Source organism: Lygodium microphyllum, chromosome 8 (assembly GCF_053477565.2).
Source record: "Lygodium microphyllum isolate KBCC chromosome 8, Lygodium_microphyllum_v1.1.10, whole genome shotgun sequence".
In the NCBI taxonomy this organism is placed as follows: domain Eukaryota; kingdom Viridiplantae; phylum Streptophyta; class Polypodiopsida; order Schizaeales; family Lygodiaceae; genus Lygodium; species Lygodium microphyllum.
In genome coordinates, this window is record NC_141142.1 from 60,145,971 (window position 1) to 60,159,335 (window position 13,365).

The 13,365-nt window shown below is 39.5% G+C and overlaps 1 protein-coding gene across 1 annotated transcript; it reads right to left on the reverse strand.

Annotated features, from left to right (window-relative positions):
- Window positions 1-9,728: 9,728 nt before the first annotated feature.
- LOC148032357 (uncharacterized) lies at window positions 9,729-12,486 on the reverse strand. Its single transcript, XM_087682994.1, has one exon. It carries the CDS (start codon window positions 11,999-12,001, stop codon window positions 10,820-10,822), a length of 1,182 nt encoding a protein of 393 aa, XP_087539120.1. The 5' UTR covers window positions 12,002-12,486; the 3' UTR covers window positions 9,729-10,819.
- Window positions 12,487-13,365: the final 879 nt, after the last annotated feature.

A 13,365-nucleotide genomic window follows, 5' to 3' on the forward strand; every position in this document is an offset into this window, starting at 1 on the left:
TGCTCCTAGTTCATTTTATCAATCAAAGTCATAAGTTAATTAACCCTAGAGATCCACCTAGTAATATACAAGCTTTGATAACTACTTATCACAAAAGGAAATCTATCTAGCTTCTAGTAAGGTGGAAGAAATAATTTTTATTGAAGTGGTAGTACTCATAGAGAAATACTTTCCCACATCAATACTCACCATTTGAATGTAATTGCTAGTATAGTTCTTAGATGAGGTTCCATTGGCCATTATGCTTCACGATAGGTGGATATTCTTTCTTAGAACATTTCATAAAGACCTTGAAGGGGTTCTTACAACAAAAGGTAAGACTCAAAGGAAGTATGGTTGAAGGATTTGGTCCAAGTTGTCTTTAGTCTACATAGCACTATAATACATAGGAGAGCAACATGATAACTTGTGTTTCTTATAGTGTTTATATGATGATCTAAGGATAGTTGGAGAGGTATCATAAGGATAGGGAAAGGATAAAATGATGGATGAATCTCTTGGGAAAATTTTTTTGATCTTGTTTCCTGGATCTTTGATATGACGTTGCAAAGAAATAAGCAATAGAAAAAATAAAGATAGGTAGACAAACTTTCATTCAAAGACAACCTATTTGTTATCCCAAGGGACTACATGCATTATCTAACTTCATAGAACTTAGGTGGCTACATGATAAATTGAGAGAATCAAGGCAATGGGGGTTGATGTATCCATCACGGAATGAAAATTATGTATGAGCTATGCACAAAAGGTTGACCCCAAATGAAATTTTCCTATTTTTTGTCAGAATATATATGGTTGTGAAATTTGTATTTGCAAACAAATCTCTATCTTTCTTGGACTGAGTACAAGTTTTATTCAGCCTTATGATCCTATAGATGTGATAATTTTCAAGTGGAAAGTGTAAATCAAAGATACCACATATATCATTGTGTTGTCATGGTCAAGTTTCAATAAGAGAGTAAATATATTTGGGCATCTCACTAACATATTCATTGTTTGTAGGGTATTTTTCATGTGAGTCCTTCAAAAGAGTAGTTAATATACATGGTATAAATGGCTCCATGACCTCATAGGTTATATGAGGAGCATGGCTTGGACTAAATTCATCATTGAGTGTATTCAAATGGAGGGGTATTGTGATGAGGACATAGGAGTGGACATCCCTAATCAAACTTGAAATGCGTCTTTGACTAAATTCCCAAGAGCATGAGGATGAGCAAGAGATTGATGTGGATGAGGACAAACAAGAGATTGCAATAGTAGTAGAGTTGGAGCTTTCTCTTGGAGGGAAGTTCTAGAAGATAACCTTTAGGACCATAAAGCCTTGTGCACAATATTATCATGAGAAGGAAATATATTTATGATGATTTTAAATTTTGAGAGCACCTAATGACTTCAATGTTTCTACGTTAAACTCTCTCAAGCCACAAAGGTGAGAAGTTAGTGTGTATCGTTGGATGATGAGACACATGATTGCTTTCTCACTCTCTCATGATGACATAGTAGGCTTCTATATCAAGGCCCTATAGATACATGAAGTTAGATTATTTAGCTCGATCTATATAGAGCCACTATAGTCATGGCTTAGAGTCGTGGTTGGTAGTTTGTAGTGGTAAGTGTGGTGGATGAAACCCTTGTCTTGGTGGACACAATAGTATCTTACCTAATTAGTGTCACCTAGAGTAGTGTAGCCAACTTCCCTCATCCCCTCCATCCCTTGTACCATCAATAATTCCTTTTACCTTTCCCTCTTTGTAGTTAGATTCACCTAGTCTATGGGGATATACTTGTACCCCTATCAGTACCTGATCAAAACCTTAGTATCATATACTCCTAGCTTTTTGGATTCCCCATGGATTCACAATTGAGCCTTGCCAAGGTTCAGTAGCCACTACCTTGGGTAGAGTTCACAACTTTCTTCGACCCCACTTGAGTATCCATGGTTGACATGTGGCCCCACCATTACCCCAATCCCCCTTAATAGTATTGTCATGCTTAGCGCTAGCTACACAAAGAGCCCCACTTAAAGTGATCCACTCAATTGAGCTAAGACCACCACATCTTGTAAGAATAGGCTACATAAAACTCCTCCAATATGGTCATACATAAGAAATGTGGATACTAATTATGAATCCTTGAGAGAGTAGCATAGATGATCCATAAGCATGTCATGTAGATGTTTATGCCTAGAATCTTTATGAATTAGAAAGATCCTAACCCGCACTTCAAGGAATACTTCATTTGCAATCTATAAGAGTTATCCACGTAGCCTATTCTAAATGCCAACTTCTCTAATGGCTATATGAGAAACAGGTGTGGAAGCATTTAGCCCATCTCCGTTCAATGGCACATGATGTATACAATGGTGGAATAGAAAATTTTAGCCAACTTTATTGGTAATATATGCATAAATGCCTCATAGCAAAAAATGCACAATTTATTATAACTACATCTCTTGCTAGACTATAAGTCCTCTCCTCGTGTCTTGCCATTCAAGGGCTTGCTAGGAAAGTTGTTGATCCAATGCACTCTTTTCCTTATAGTTTTAGCCAAAATTCCATCAACAAGACTACCATTAGAGAGCATACTGTAGACCCTTTTCTGAATGGTCCTATTCATTTTCTTAGCCACACCATTTTGAGTAGGATTCTCAAGGGCTCTTACTCTCACTTAATAACACATCTTGCACAAAAGTCCATAAATGCATGTAAGATGTACTCTCCACCATTATCGATCCTCAAGATTTTAATCTTCTTTCCTCATTGATTCTCTACAAAGGCTAAGAACATTTGAAATGCATCCAACACATTACTCTTCTTGCAAAGTGGACAAGCCGAACCTTACTTGTGGCATCATCTATGAAAGTGACAAGGTATGATGATCTACCCAATGAAATCACTGGTATTTTCCCATACAAATCACTATGAATCAAGTCAAGGCATTCTATCTTCTACTATCACTATCTCCCTTATGTGACATTTTATGTTTTCTTTCTAAAGAGGCAACCATCACAAAAACCAAGGTTACAAAAACATGGAGACAGAAGATAATGCAAACAGCACAAAGCTTTTGTTTCAATCATTAACATATGGCCCAAATTATCAGGAAATAAAAAAACAAATGGATGTTCATGTTACAATATAGGCATGGGAATTCACCCTAAGCAAGGGTATATAAGGGCAGATGGATGTGAATGGCCTTAAGGGGCTAAGGAAACTCTAACTCTATCTTGACAAAGGCTATATAAACAACCTATGGGTCACTATCAAAGTGTGAGATAGAGTGTACCCAAGTTATACTTTGAGCAACTTAGTAAGCAAGATTTTTTTCTTGTACTTTGAGCTCTCATCTCCCTCTTGTGCACATTCTTCTTATTGCAACTCTGATTTGCCACATGGTATCAGAGCCTCCTTTGATTCTTTGGCGGCCATAGACATGAAGCTTCAAACTTTTTCATTCTTCAAAATTTTCAATGTCTGAGCACTAATAGTGATTCTAATCATTGATTAATCTTCTCCATAGTTAGTTGAAGGTTTTAAAGCTCCATTTCAAAGTTCTTACACTTGACGGATTTTTTTAATTCAACAAACACTCCACAACTTACATCTCAAGTGGCATAAACCTTGAGATGAGTGCTTGTAAGCACTAATGTTGCATTTTACAATCATGTTGCTAGCTGGATGTTGACTCAATTTGGGTTTTTATCAAAAACCTAAATTCATCAAAGGGCTTTATAACATTTATCCCTTCCTACTTGGTTGTAAGGCTATGTGTACAACTATAAACACATACACCATATCCCAATACTAGTCTACTGGTATATCAGAGATATGAGTGTTATTGTACTCTCCTTTGATTCATCCAAAATCATTGAATTGGTCAATAATCCGTGCTCCACAAAGAACTCCTCTAATAGGCCACATTATTGGGAAGAGCCTAAAGTCCAGTCAAAGCTCACCTCATTGAAACCTAGAAAAATAGTAAAGCCTAAATCAAGGGTTGTTCAAAGAACAAGACCTCCTAAATTCTATCTTGAGATATTGCATATGTATGATTTTCAACCGTTTTCAACTCTACAACTTTAAAACTTGGCTATTAGTTCTATTATTTGGTTGTACTTGGCTACCTGTAAAGGATTAGACACTGCCATTGCTTAAGGCGACTGACAAGACCTTCCTATAATGGCCATGGCCTATGCAGATGTAAGGCCTCAAATTCGCAAATTTAATGGAAAAGATTTCCATCCTTGGCAAGTCTTGGTAAAATACAAATTGATGGAAAGAGGCTACTGGCCCTTATAAAAGGGACCAAAGTAATTAACCCATCCAATAACCTTGATGTAGAAGATGATGAGCAGGCTCAAGCCATCATCATGCTTCATTTAGATGAATCTTTAATTCATCATATTGACCAACTCTCCACTACTAAAGAAAAGTGGGATGAGCTTGAAAGGCTCTACGGTGCTACAAGGAAGAACTCCAAGATATTTCTCAAGATTGAGTTTTTCAGCTTGGAATACAAACAAGGAGAATATCTAAGCAAGTTTATTTCACATATAAAGGGGCTCATGGCATAGCTTGGCTCCATTCAAGCACCCATCCATGATGAATACTGCATTGCCATCCTACTAAAGTCTATGAAGAAGGTTTTTTCAACCCTTGTGACTACCCTAACTAATATCCCAAACCCAACTTTGGCAAGTACCATCCAGTCTTGCATGGATGGGAGAAGAGAAACCATACTGAAGGAATGTCAGCAGTCACTTCTCGTGAGCAAGTGTTAGTCCATACCGCTTCTATTAAGTGCTCCTTCTGTCACAAAAAAGGGCATATTGTAAGTAATTGTTGGAAGAAATACCTTGACAAAATGAAATGCAAAAAATTCAAGAAGACCGGGCATATCACCAATAAGTGTCCCAATGTTCCAGAAGTGTTTAAGGAATTGGAGACCAACTTTGCCTCTCTTAATCCACAAATGACTAACTCTTTTGAGTTTTGTAACATCCTCTACCTATGAATATCCTTGTAGCCTGATTTATAAAGGCATCCCATTTGATTGAGGGAGGGAACTTTAACATATCTTGTGATGCAATCCCACCTTGGCATTGAGAGGGGTGTTACAATATAGGCATGGGAATTCACCCTAAGCAAGGGTATATGAGGACAAATGGATGTGAATGGCCTTAAGGGGCAAAGGAAACCCTAACCCTAACTTGGCAAAGGCTATATAAATAGCCTATGGGTCACTATCAAGTGTGAGATAGAGTGTACGCAAGTTGTACTTTGAGCAACTTTGTATGCAAGATTTTGTTCTTGTACTTTGAGCTCTCATCTCCCTCTTGTGCACATTCTTCTTACTGCAACTCTAATTTTCCACAGTTCAATGATAGCTTATAACATGCTCTTTAACACCAAAAGCATGCAAATGATATAAAGTATTAAATTTTGGTTCTTTTGCTACAACAAGAGATCCCTTGTTGCAAATCTTTTCACATATGAACACCAAAGACCACTCTATAACCACAATCATGTCTGGAACATGCCGTACATTCCACAAGACAATACATGAACCATTTGGCAATGACAAGTGTATATCCTCAACACGAGCAAATCTACATACATAGTTATTTCCAAGACTGATACATCCTCTCTTTCTAGCATCATAGGTAGTCAACCATACTCTATGTAGAGTGACATGAAATGATGTTCTAAAATTCAAAAGCAAGTTCTAAGATATGCCATTATCCATGGTAACCAATAATGCATTAGCCAAAGAGAACTAAAAACATCACCATCATTGCTACTACATGCATGTATCTCTTATATCTTTGGCTTACTTTTCTCTTTCTTTTTTCCATCATCCTCATTTTCCTTTTTCCCTTTTTCTTGTTCTTTCACTTATAGCAATCCTTTTTTAGCTATCCCTTCTAGCTACAAAAGAAGCATTCTACATTCTTTTCGCTACACAACTTGCCTCTTTCACAAGAGCTTCCCCTAGCAGTTCACCTTCGTCTCACATAACTGCATTGGATCTCTTTAACCGTGCATTGTTCTTTCTTTTCACCTAGGCAATGGGAAAATAGATCTCAATATTAGAACTCATAAGAGCACTTGTACTTGCCCAGTTACTAATGGCTATCCTAAAAGTGTCCCAACTCTCAAGTAAGGTGACTAAAAAGAACATGGCCTTCATGAATCATGAAAGACAATCTTCAGATATCTCAGTTGGCTAAACATAGTGTTGAACTCATTGAGATTATTAGATATTGAAACTCCCTCTTCCATATAGAGATCAATGGGTTTTTTCATCTAATAAACTTGTAAGGCTACACTTCCCGTTTCAACAAGTCCCCAAGGTTTTTCCATATACTATATGTACCCTCTAATCTTTTTACATTAAAATAATGGACTTTGAGAGTGGCAACATAATAGTGGAGCATGGTAGCTCATCCAATTCCTCTGATATATATAGGCATATGTCCTCAAACTTAATCCCACTACATTTGATTAGCTTCACCTGCTTCTTTTGGACCAATCAATTGTATATTTGATGTTTCTGATATAAAAAGTTTATTCCACCAAGAGGCCATATTAATAGAAGTATATCTACATACCAAAAATAGCAAGATATACCATAGTTTGCAAACGGATGCCTTGCAAAGCTAAGCAATAGCTATCCAAGTCTCAAAGTAGCATAAAAATAGTGCAAAAATGCTTTTTTAGCCCTCCCAAAGGTATGTGTATTTTTCATAAGCTTTTCAAAGCATTTCAACTATCTTTTGAGCACAAAATAGCCACTGGAGACCAAATACACGCAAACTACCTTCATAAATCAATTTCAAGCTACATAATCTCTACAAGATGAGCATAAATCAACTTGGAAAATCCTTCAAGTCAACAAATCCATTAAAATATGTATGCAATTTGAAGTCCAAAGTAATTTGGGAGACTTCAAGTGTGGACTAGTCTGTGTTAATTAATGTTTAAACCTTACCAAAAAATCACATTTTTAAAAAAATCCAATAGAGTACCAAGACATAGTTTTTTTATGCCTTGAAAAAAATTGCGATGTGACTTATATTAAATCTACTTCAAATCATCAAAATGACCAATTTCCAACAAGTTTCATAGAACAATGTTTGCAAATTGATCAATCTTCTCTCTTCTCTACTTCTTCTATGTTTCTAACAAGTAGAACCAGAATGCCCCACTTGGGTTCACAAGCAAACCATGTGCTCAAACCCCTTGTTTAAGACTTATGCTTCTAACAAGTAGGCCCTCTACTTTCAAGAGACAAACTTTCCCCTGCTTAAGTAAGCCCTATACTTATATATACCAAAACCATGTACCAAATCTCTTCTCAAGCATCCAAAGCCAAGCTATTTTACTTCAACCCTAGCCACTAATAGCTGCCCAAATCAATGCCAAAATGGGATCTCAATGCTTCAAGTTAAGTCTCAATAGTTCAAGCACCTATTGACTTAATCCTAGATCCTAGTGATGAGAATAGTTCCTCTACCATGTGCAAGTAATAAACATCAATGTCAATTTAAGAAGAAGCATGAATCCTCAATGTTCATGACAAAGACTCACTTCCCATGCTCCTCACTCCAAGCACGAGCTCCCACAAACACGCATCACTTTAATACCAATTGAGAGGGAAGTAATGGTGGGATGTGAGGTAAAAGCTATGGATCAGTATAAGAGGATTGAGAGAGAGAAGAACACAAGAGACTATGTGGATGAAAAATGAATAGTACCCTTATTCTTTGTTTATCCTCACTAATATATGATTGTATAGTGTGTATTTACACAAGGGGTGCTTGCTTGGCTATTGATCATTGGCATCTACCACAACACTGGAAAGAGTTTACCATAGTATAGTGAACATATTGAGAGCCTATATGGAACAAAAGCAATTAGATTGGAAAGATTATCTTCCAACCATGAAATTTCCTTAACTAGTTTACAAGATGAGTAGATTCATGAGGCAACCTCAAGAAACTAAATAAAATTTTGTCTTTTGGTAAATAAAATATAAAGGCCTAAAATCATTATAAGAGCATTATAAACTTTAAATGAAGTAAACTTGAGTTTCAACCAAAAGATAAGGCATATTTAAAGGTCTACAATATTTGAGTGCCTCCAAGGTCTTGTGGTCCATTTGGAATAGTTAACTTATGAGCTAGCACTTCCAAAGAAAAGAAAGCATTTACCCATTTTTCATATAAGATAGTAGAACTAAGAGATTATGTGGCTAGCTAGTAGTTATGAGAACCTTAGTGAATTGTTTGTTGGCTCTTCATTATCACATTGACTAGACTCGTACCATGGCTCATAGATAGCAATGGATTAGTCACTCCTTGTATTAAAAGTGTTTAGTTATTTGCAAAAGCAACATGAGGATAGTTTTACATGGATGTGGATGCATATGATCAAGTACTAAAGGTATCCTCATTTTAATATTCTACATGTGATTGAACAGAGATAACGTCATTTTAATATTCTTAAGGAAGAATACAATTCATAGGGGAAAGGTGTGTTATAGTTCATAATAAATATATTCTATTGACATGTGTCTGTTGAGAAGAGGCGTGACCATATGATGGACATGATAGCCTATGAGAATGGGCACTATGAGAAATGATGCCCTATGCAAGTGATCACATTGCATAAGTGGTCCATAGAAGGCACAAGTTGGGTTTAAGGGAGCCTCAAGTGACTAGATAATCAATACCACTGATAGTCTTGTGTTTAGGTGATAGAATAGATAATTAGTGCCACAAATGGGGGGTGGATGCCTCCCAAATAGTGGTGAAATCTAAGAGATACCGAGTTTGGATTTATATGTGATTATGATTGGGTGGAGAACTCACTTCATGCATACTAACATATTTTCTCGCTTAAGAGTTTGATGAATTTTCACTTGCCACACAAATTATGACATACTTCTAAAAAAACTATTGTGGGCATTATGAAGCCCTTTAAGTTCAAGAACCCTCTACTTCAAATGTATTGGAAACACATCATAAAGAGGACTTCAATGCTTCTTTATGGCTCCTAATTGCGAAGGAGACTTTATGATCATAATTAGCCATTAAGAAGTGAATGGCATCTATAAGGATTTTATATGTACGAACTCCACCTAAGGTAATAGATAGCAAAGCGAACTGTAATCATTTGGATTCACTATATGTCATGGGCATATTTGTCACAATTGTTGCTTACCTCACGGGCCCACCTATCAAAAACAACCCCAATTTTACCAAAGAGTAGAGACTTGTTAGGTTGATGATAAGGCTCATTGCAACAACACAAAAGTGACTCCCTAGCTTTACAACATATAATTTAGAACCCTCCAAGAGGTGATTTTCTAAGATTTGGACATCGTCGGGCACAAGACATACTTAGCAATCTTGCAAGGAATGCACAATAGTGGTTGTTGAAGCAATGAGACAAAAATTTAACCTCTAAGACTTACATTTGTATCTAGTACAACAAGATAACCTACAAAAAACTTGAAAATGACTTCAGAACAATCATGTGGCAAAATCATATAGACAAATCTAGGCAATGTATCCTTTTCCTACTCTTACTTATGCTTTTGCAATATCATTTCTATTTTCAAAAGTCAAGTAAGATATTAGATTCTAAACTATCAAAGATCTTAACAAGCTCTAATCTTCTATTTGATTACTGTAGTATCTTTATCTAGTATCAATATTTTTATATCGAAGCGTTGGTTCAACAACTTGTGGTAAAACTTTCAATAATATAGTTGGTTGTGGAAAATCCTAACTTAGAAGTACATATAGTTCCTATTGATTTTGTAGGCCAACTGCCTAGGCTAGTCTAGGATAGCGACAATTTCGGGCAATATAGCTTATACAAATAGCAATACAAGATTACTTATGGATAATGTGTTGCATAGATGTTCGATAGATCACATTACTTCCACATGTCATCCAATGCTAGCTAAACTCATTTGCAATGAAAGCTAGAAAACCATTCATGGTGAGCATGTATCTTGTTGAAGAATAGATAATCTTTCATGCAAACATAGAAGTACAATAAGCAACTCAATCTGTATTAGGCTTAGGTAGCTGAGTTGTGTGAGATGTACAAGGTGAAGAATTGTACCAAGCCAGTTGCTACCTGTAAGTTGCTCCATTGTTCAGAATCAATGTAGAATGTATCCCAGTGTACGTAAAATCATATGTGATCTGTCAGGCGTTGAGAGGACGTCAGTAGTAGATCCAGATTCCAGCTTGAGTTCATTGTTGGTAGAAGACCAGATGTGAATGCCTTTGCTCGAGTGTCGGTAGACTCCAGTAGCAGGGCGCAGCTTGCAGAAGTCACCTTGAAGTGAGGTAGACCCGCATCAACGCACTATATGTTGTCAAAGGAACACAAACCGCTCTAAAGAGCCAAAGCATTAGTAGAAAAGTTCGACGATTATAGATGCGTTGTGGTTAACAATGATCGATGATGACAGCAAGTATAAGATTAATTAGTAATGAGTAGTAGTTGTGTAAGGATCAGCAGTCATCCGTGAAGAGGAGGAGGCGGAGGTCAGACCTGAGATTGATGGAGCAGGCGGAACGAGGACTAGTATTAGATTGGAGGTGGAATGATCATGATGAGTAGTATAAGTTTGACTGATGACAAGTAGCTGTTGTGTTGTAAGCAAGGCGCTGCTGCAGTCATCTGTCAGAGATGGAAGTGGAGCTTGGACATGGGATTGATATAGAGGAGGCGGAATCGTAGGGAGTAATATACGATGAACTCAGCAGTAGTATGAGGTGTGAATAAAGCAGTAATCATCCATTAAAGATGGAGGCGGAGCTAGGGCCTGGGATTGAGGGAGACGGGGCCGGCTGCTGATGGTGATGGTGGTGGTGGTGGTGGAGATGGAGGAGCTGCTGAGGGGGGCCGGCGTGTGGGTGAGTGAAAGCAGGCAATGCAGAAGACGAGGAAGCAGCAGCCATGGCGATATCATTGCGATTGTAAGCAGCAGCTGCATGATGAGACGCGAGCAGCTGCGGAGCGATGGCATGAGAGACGAGGTGCTGCTGCTGCTGTGTATTGGGGATGGAGCTGGAGGAGATCGCGGACGTCAAAGTGGACTGCGGGGATGAAGCCTGAGGGGGAGCTGCAGCAGGAGCAGCAGCTGCTGCAGTAGTAGTGGCTGTGGTGGTAGTAGGGGGCTTCTTGCGCTTCTTCTTCTCGTATGCGATGCCCCGCGCCTTGGCCTGCATCTCCCGAACCTCGCGGAGGTACAGGCGGACGGCACGTGTCCCGAAGGGATTCGACTCGGGGCGGCCGCCGTGCTCCTCGAAGGCGGCTCGGAGGCGGCCGATGAGGGCGTCGAGGGATCCCCAGGCCTGGCGGAGTGGACAGGAGCAGGGGGCGGGCGGGTGGGGGTGCCCGAAGAACGGGCACGCCGGGGCGTGCACCTTGGTCTTCCCGAACTGGTCCAGGTACTTCAGGAACTCCAGCACGTGCGCCCCGCTGCACCGCCCCAGCGCCAGCGGCGGCCGGTGGTTCCTTAGGTACTGCCCGAACGTGTTCCAGTCCCTCCTCTTCTGCGACTCGTACCGGCTCGGCGCCGCCGGGCCTGGCGCCCCCGACGAATTACCTCCCGCCAAGCCGCCTCCAGAGCCTCCCCCTCCCCCTCCACTCATCATCATCATCTGCATGCTGCCGGCTCCGCCTTGCATTAACGTCCCCGGATGCTGCTGCTGCTGCAGCAGCTGATTATGACGATGATGCTGATGATGATGATGATGATGATCCATATTAATTATATTCTGATCGTTCCTGCTGCCGCCGCCCTGCACCTGTGCCGCCATCATCATATTATTGCAGCTCGTCCCTGCCGCTGCAGCTCCTGTACTACTGCCACTAGCCTCCACCCCTCCCATGTGAGTACCTATCGCTTGCTGTATATTCATCATATCCTGCACATATGTAGATGATGATCCTCCTCCTCCGCCCTCCATTATCCTAACCCTAACGCAATTCTTTGCGTTCCTGATCGGCCTCCTCCCTTTCTTTTGTCTTTCTCGCAGCTCTCTCCCTCACTCGCTCTCACTTCACAGCGCTCGCACACACCCCCACACACACACACACACTCTCTCTCTCTCTCTCTACCTGTACATTGACCCACTTCCCAGCTCTCCTGTTCGCTCGGCCCGCAATATATGACAAAACAAAAGGAAGGGACTACAGCAGTCGAAAGGTCGCTCGCAAGAGACAGCTCCCTAGCCCTATTTGAAGTCCATCATCATTGTCAAGGGAGCCGTTCGGGGGCAAATCTCTGTTGTTGGAGAGTGATACTAGATCTAGTTTGCAGGGGAGAGAGAGAGAGAGATATCGAGAGAGAGAGAGAGAGAACTGCGATATGGCAATGACTATAGACAGAATGATGAAATGAAGGCAAAAGGAAAGGGAAAGCCGGAAACTGGCAGTTAGAGTGTGAACGCAACTGCTTGGCAAAATCTAAGTTGCAACATGGACTTAACTAACACACTAGAGGAGTAAAACAATTCATCGCTCTTTGGCTGTTTTCCGGCAATCCTTCCACAAATGAGTCCCGTTGCCTTGTTAGACTAAGCGGGGGATTGGATCGCTAATTGGGGCGACTTAACATGTTGAACGGCCGTAATCTAACCTCAATTTCTTAGACGCGTAAAGGTTGTGTTAAGATTAAAGAAATATCACATATTAGACTATGCTAAGCCAAAAGATCGAGCCTCTTAGCCATACCCAGCCATACCCCACCCTCAATGTCTAGTTTACCAATATTCATACCAAATACCTCCATAATGAGTTTATCTTGTAAATTACTTTCTCCTAGATTAATTCTTCCTTTGAAAAGACCATTGTCAGTCTAATTTCCCAAATATTGTGCAAAGTGAATGCTCTAATTGTTTCAAAAGGTTTGTTCCAAGCCCTTTGCACATAGAATAGATATAAGCATAGTTAGGTTATTATTCCAATCTCCCAATGCTAGCTTTGTTAAGATTGTCATACATAAGTTATTGACTACGCACCCATCCCACAAGAAATGCTTTATTTCTCCTTGCATCCACATAAGCATTTCCCATTAAAGATATTGTACTTTCCTAATATGGAAAAGTGCAACGATTAGCCTTGCTAAACCAAAAATTCCCTATATGTCATGTTTTATAGTCAAACCATGCAAACTATATCTCATGCAACCAACTAGGGTCTTAACTAGGACATTTCATTTTGATCACCAAGCAAATTAGGCAAGAGCAACTTCCCATGAGCACCATTAGGGATAGCTTGCAAATTGTTAAATTGACATGTTGTCAGCTTCAAGGTAGATATATGGGATCAA

Excerpts from the sequence above, each read along its gene's own strand:
- LOC148032357 (XM_087682994.1), bottom strand. The coding sequence starts at position 12,001 with ATGGAGGGCGGAGGAGGAGGATCATCATCTACATATGTGCAGGATATG.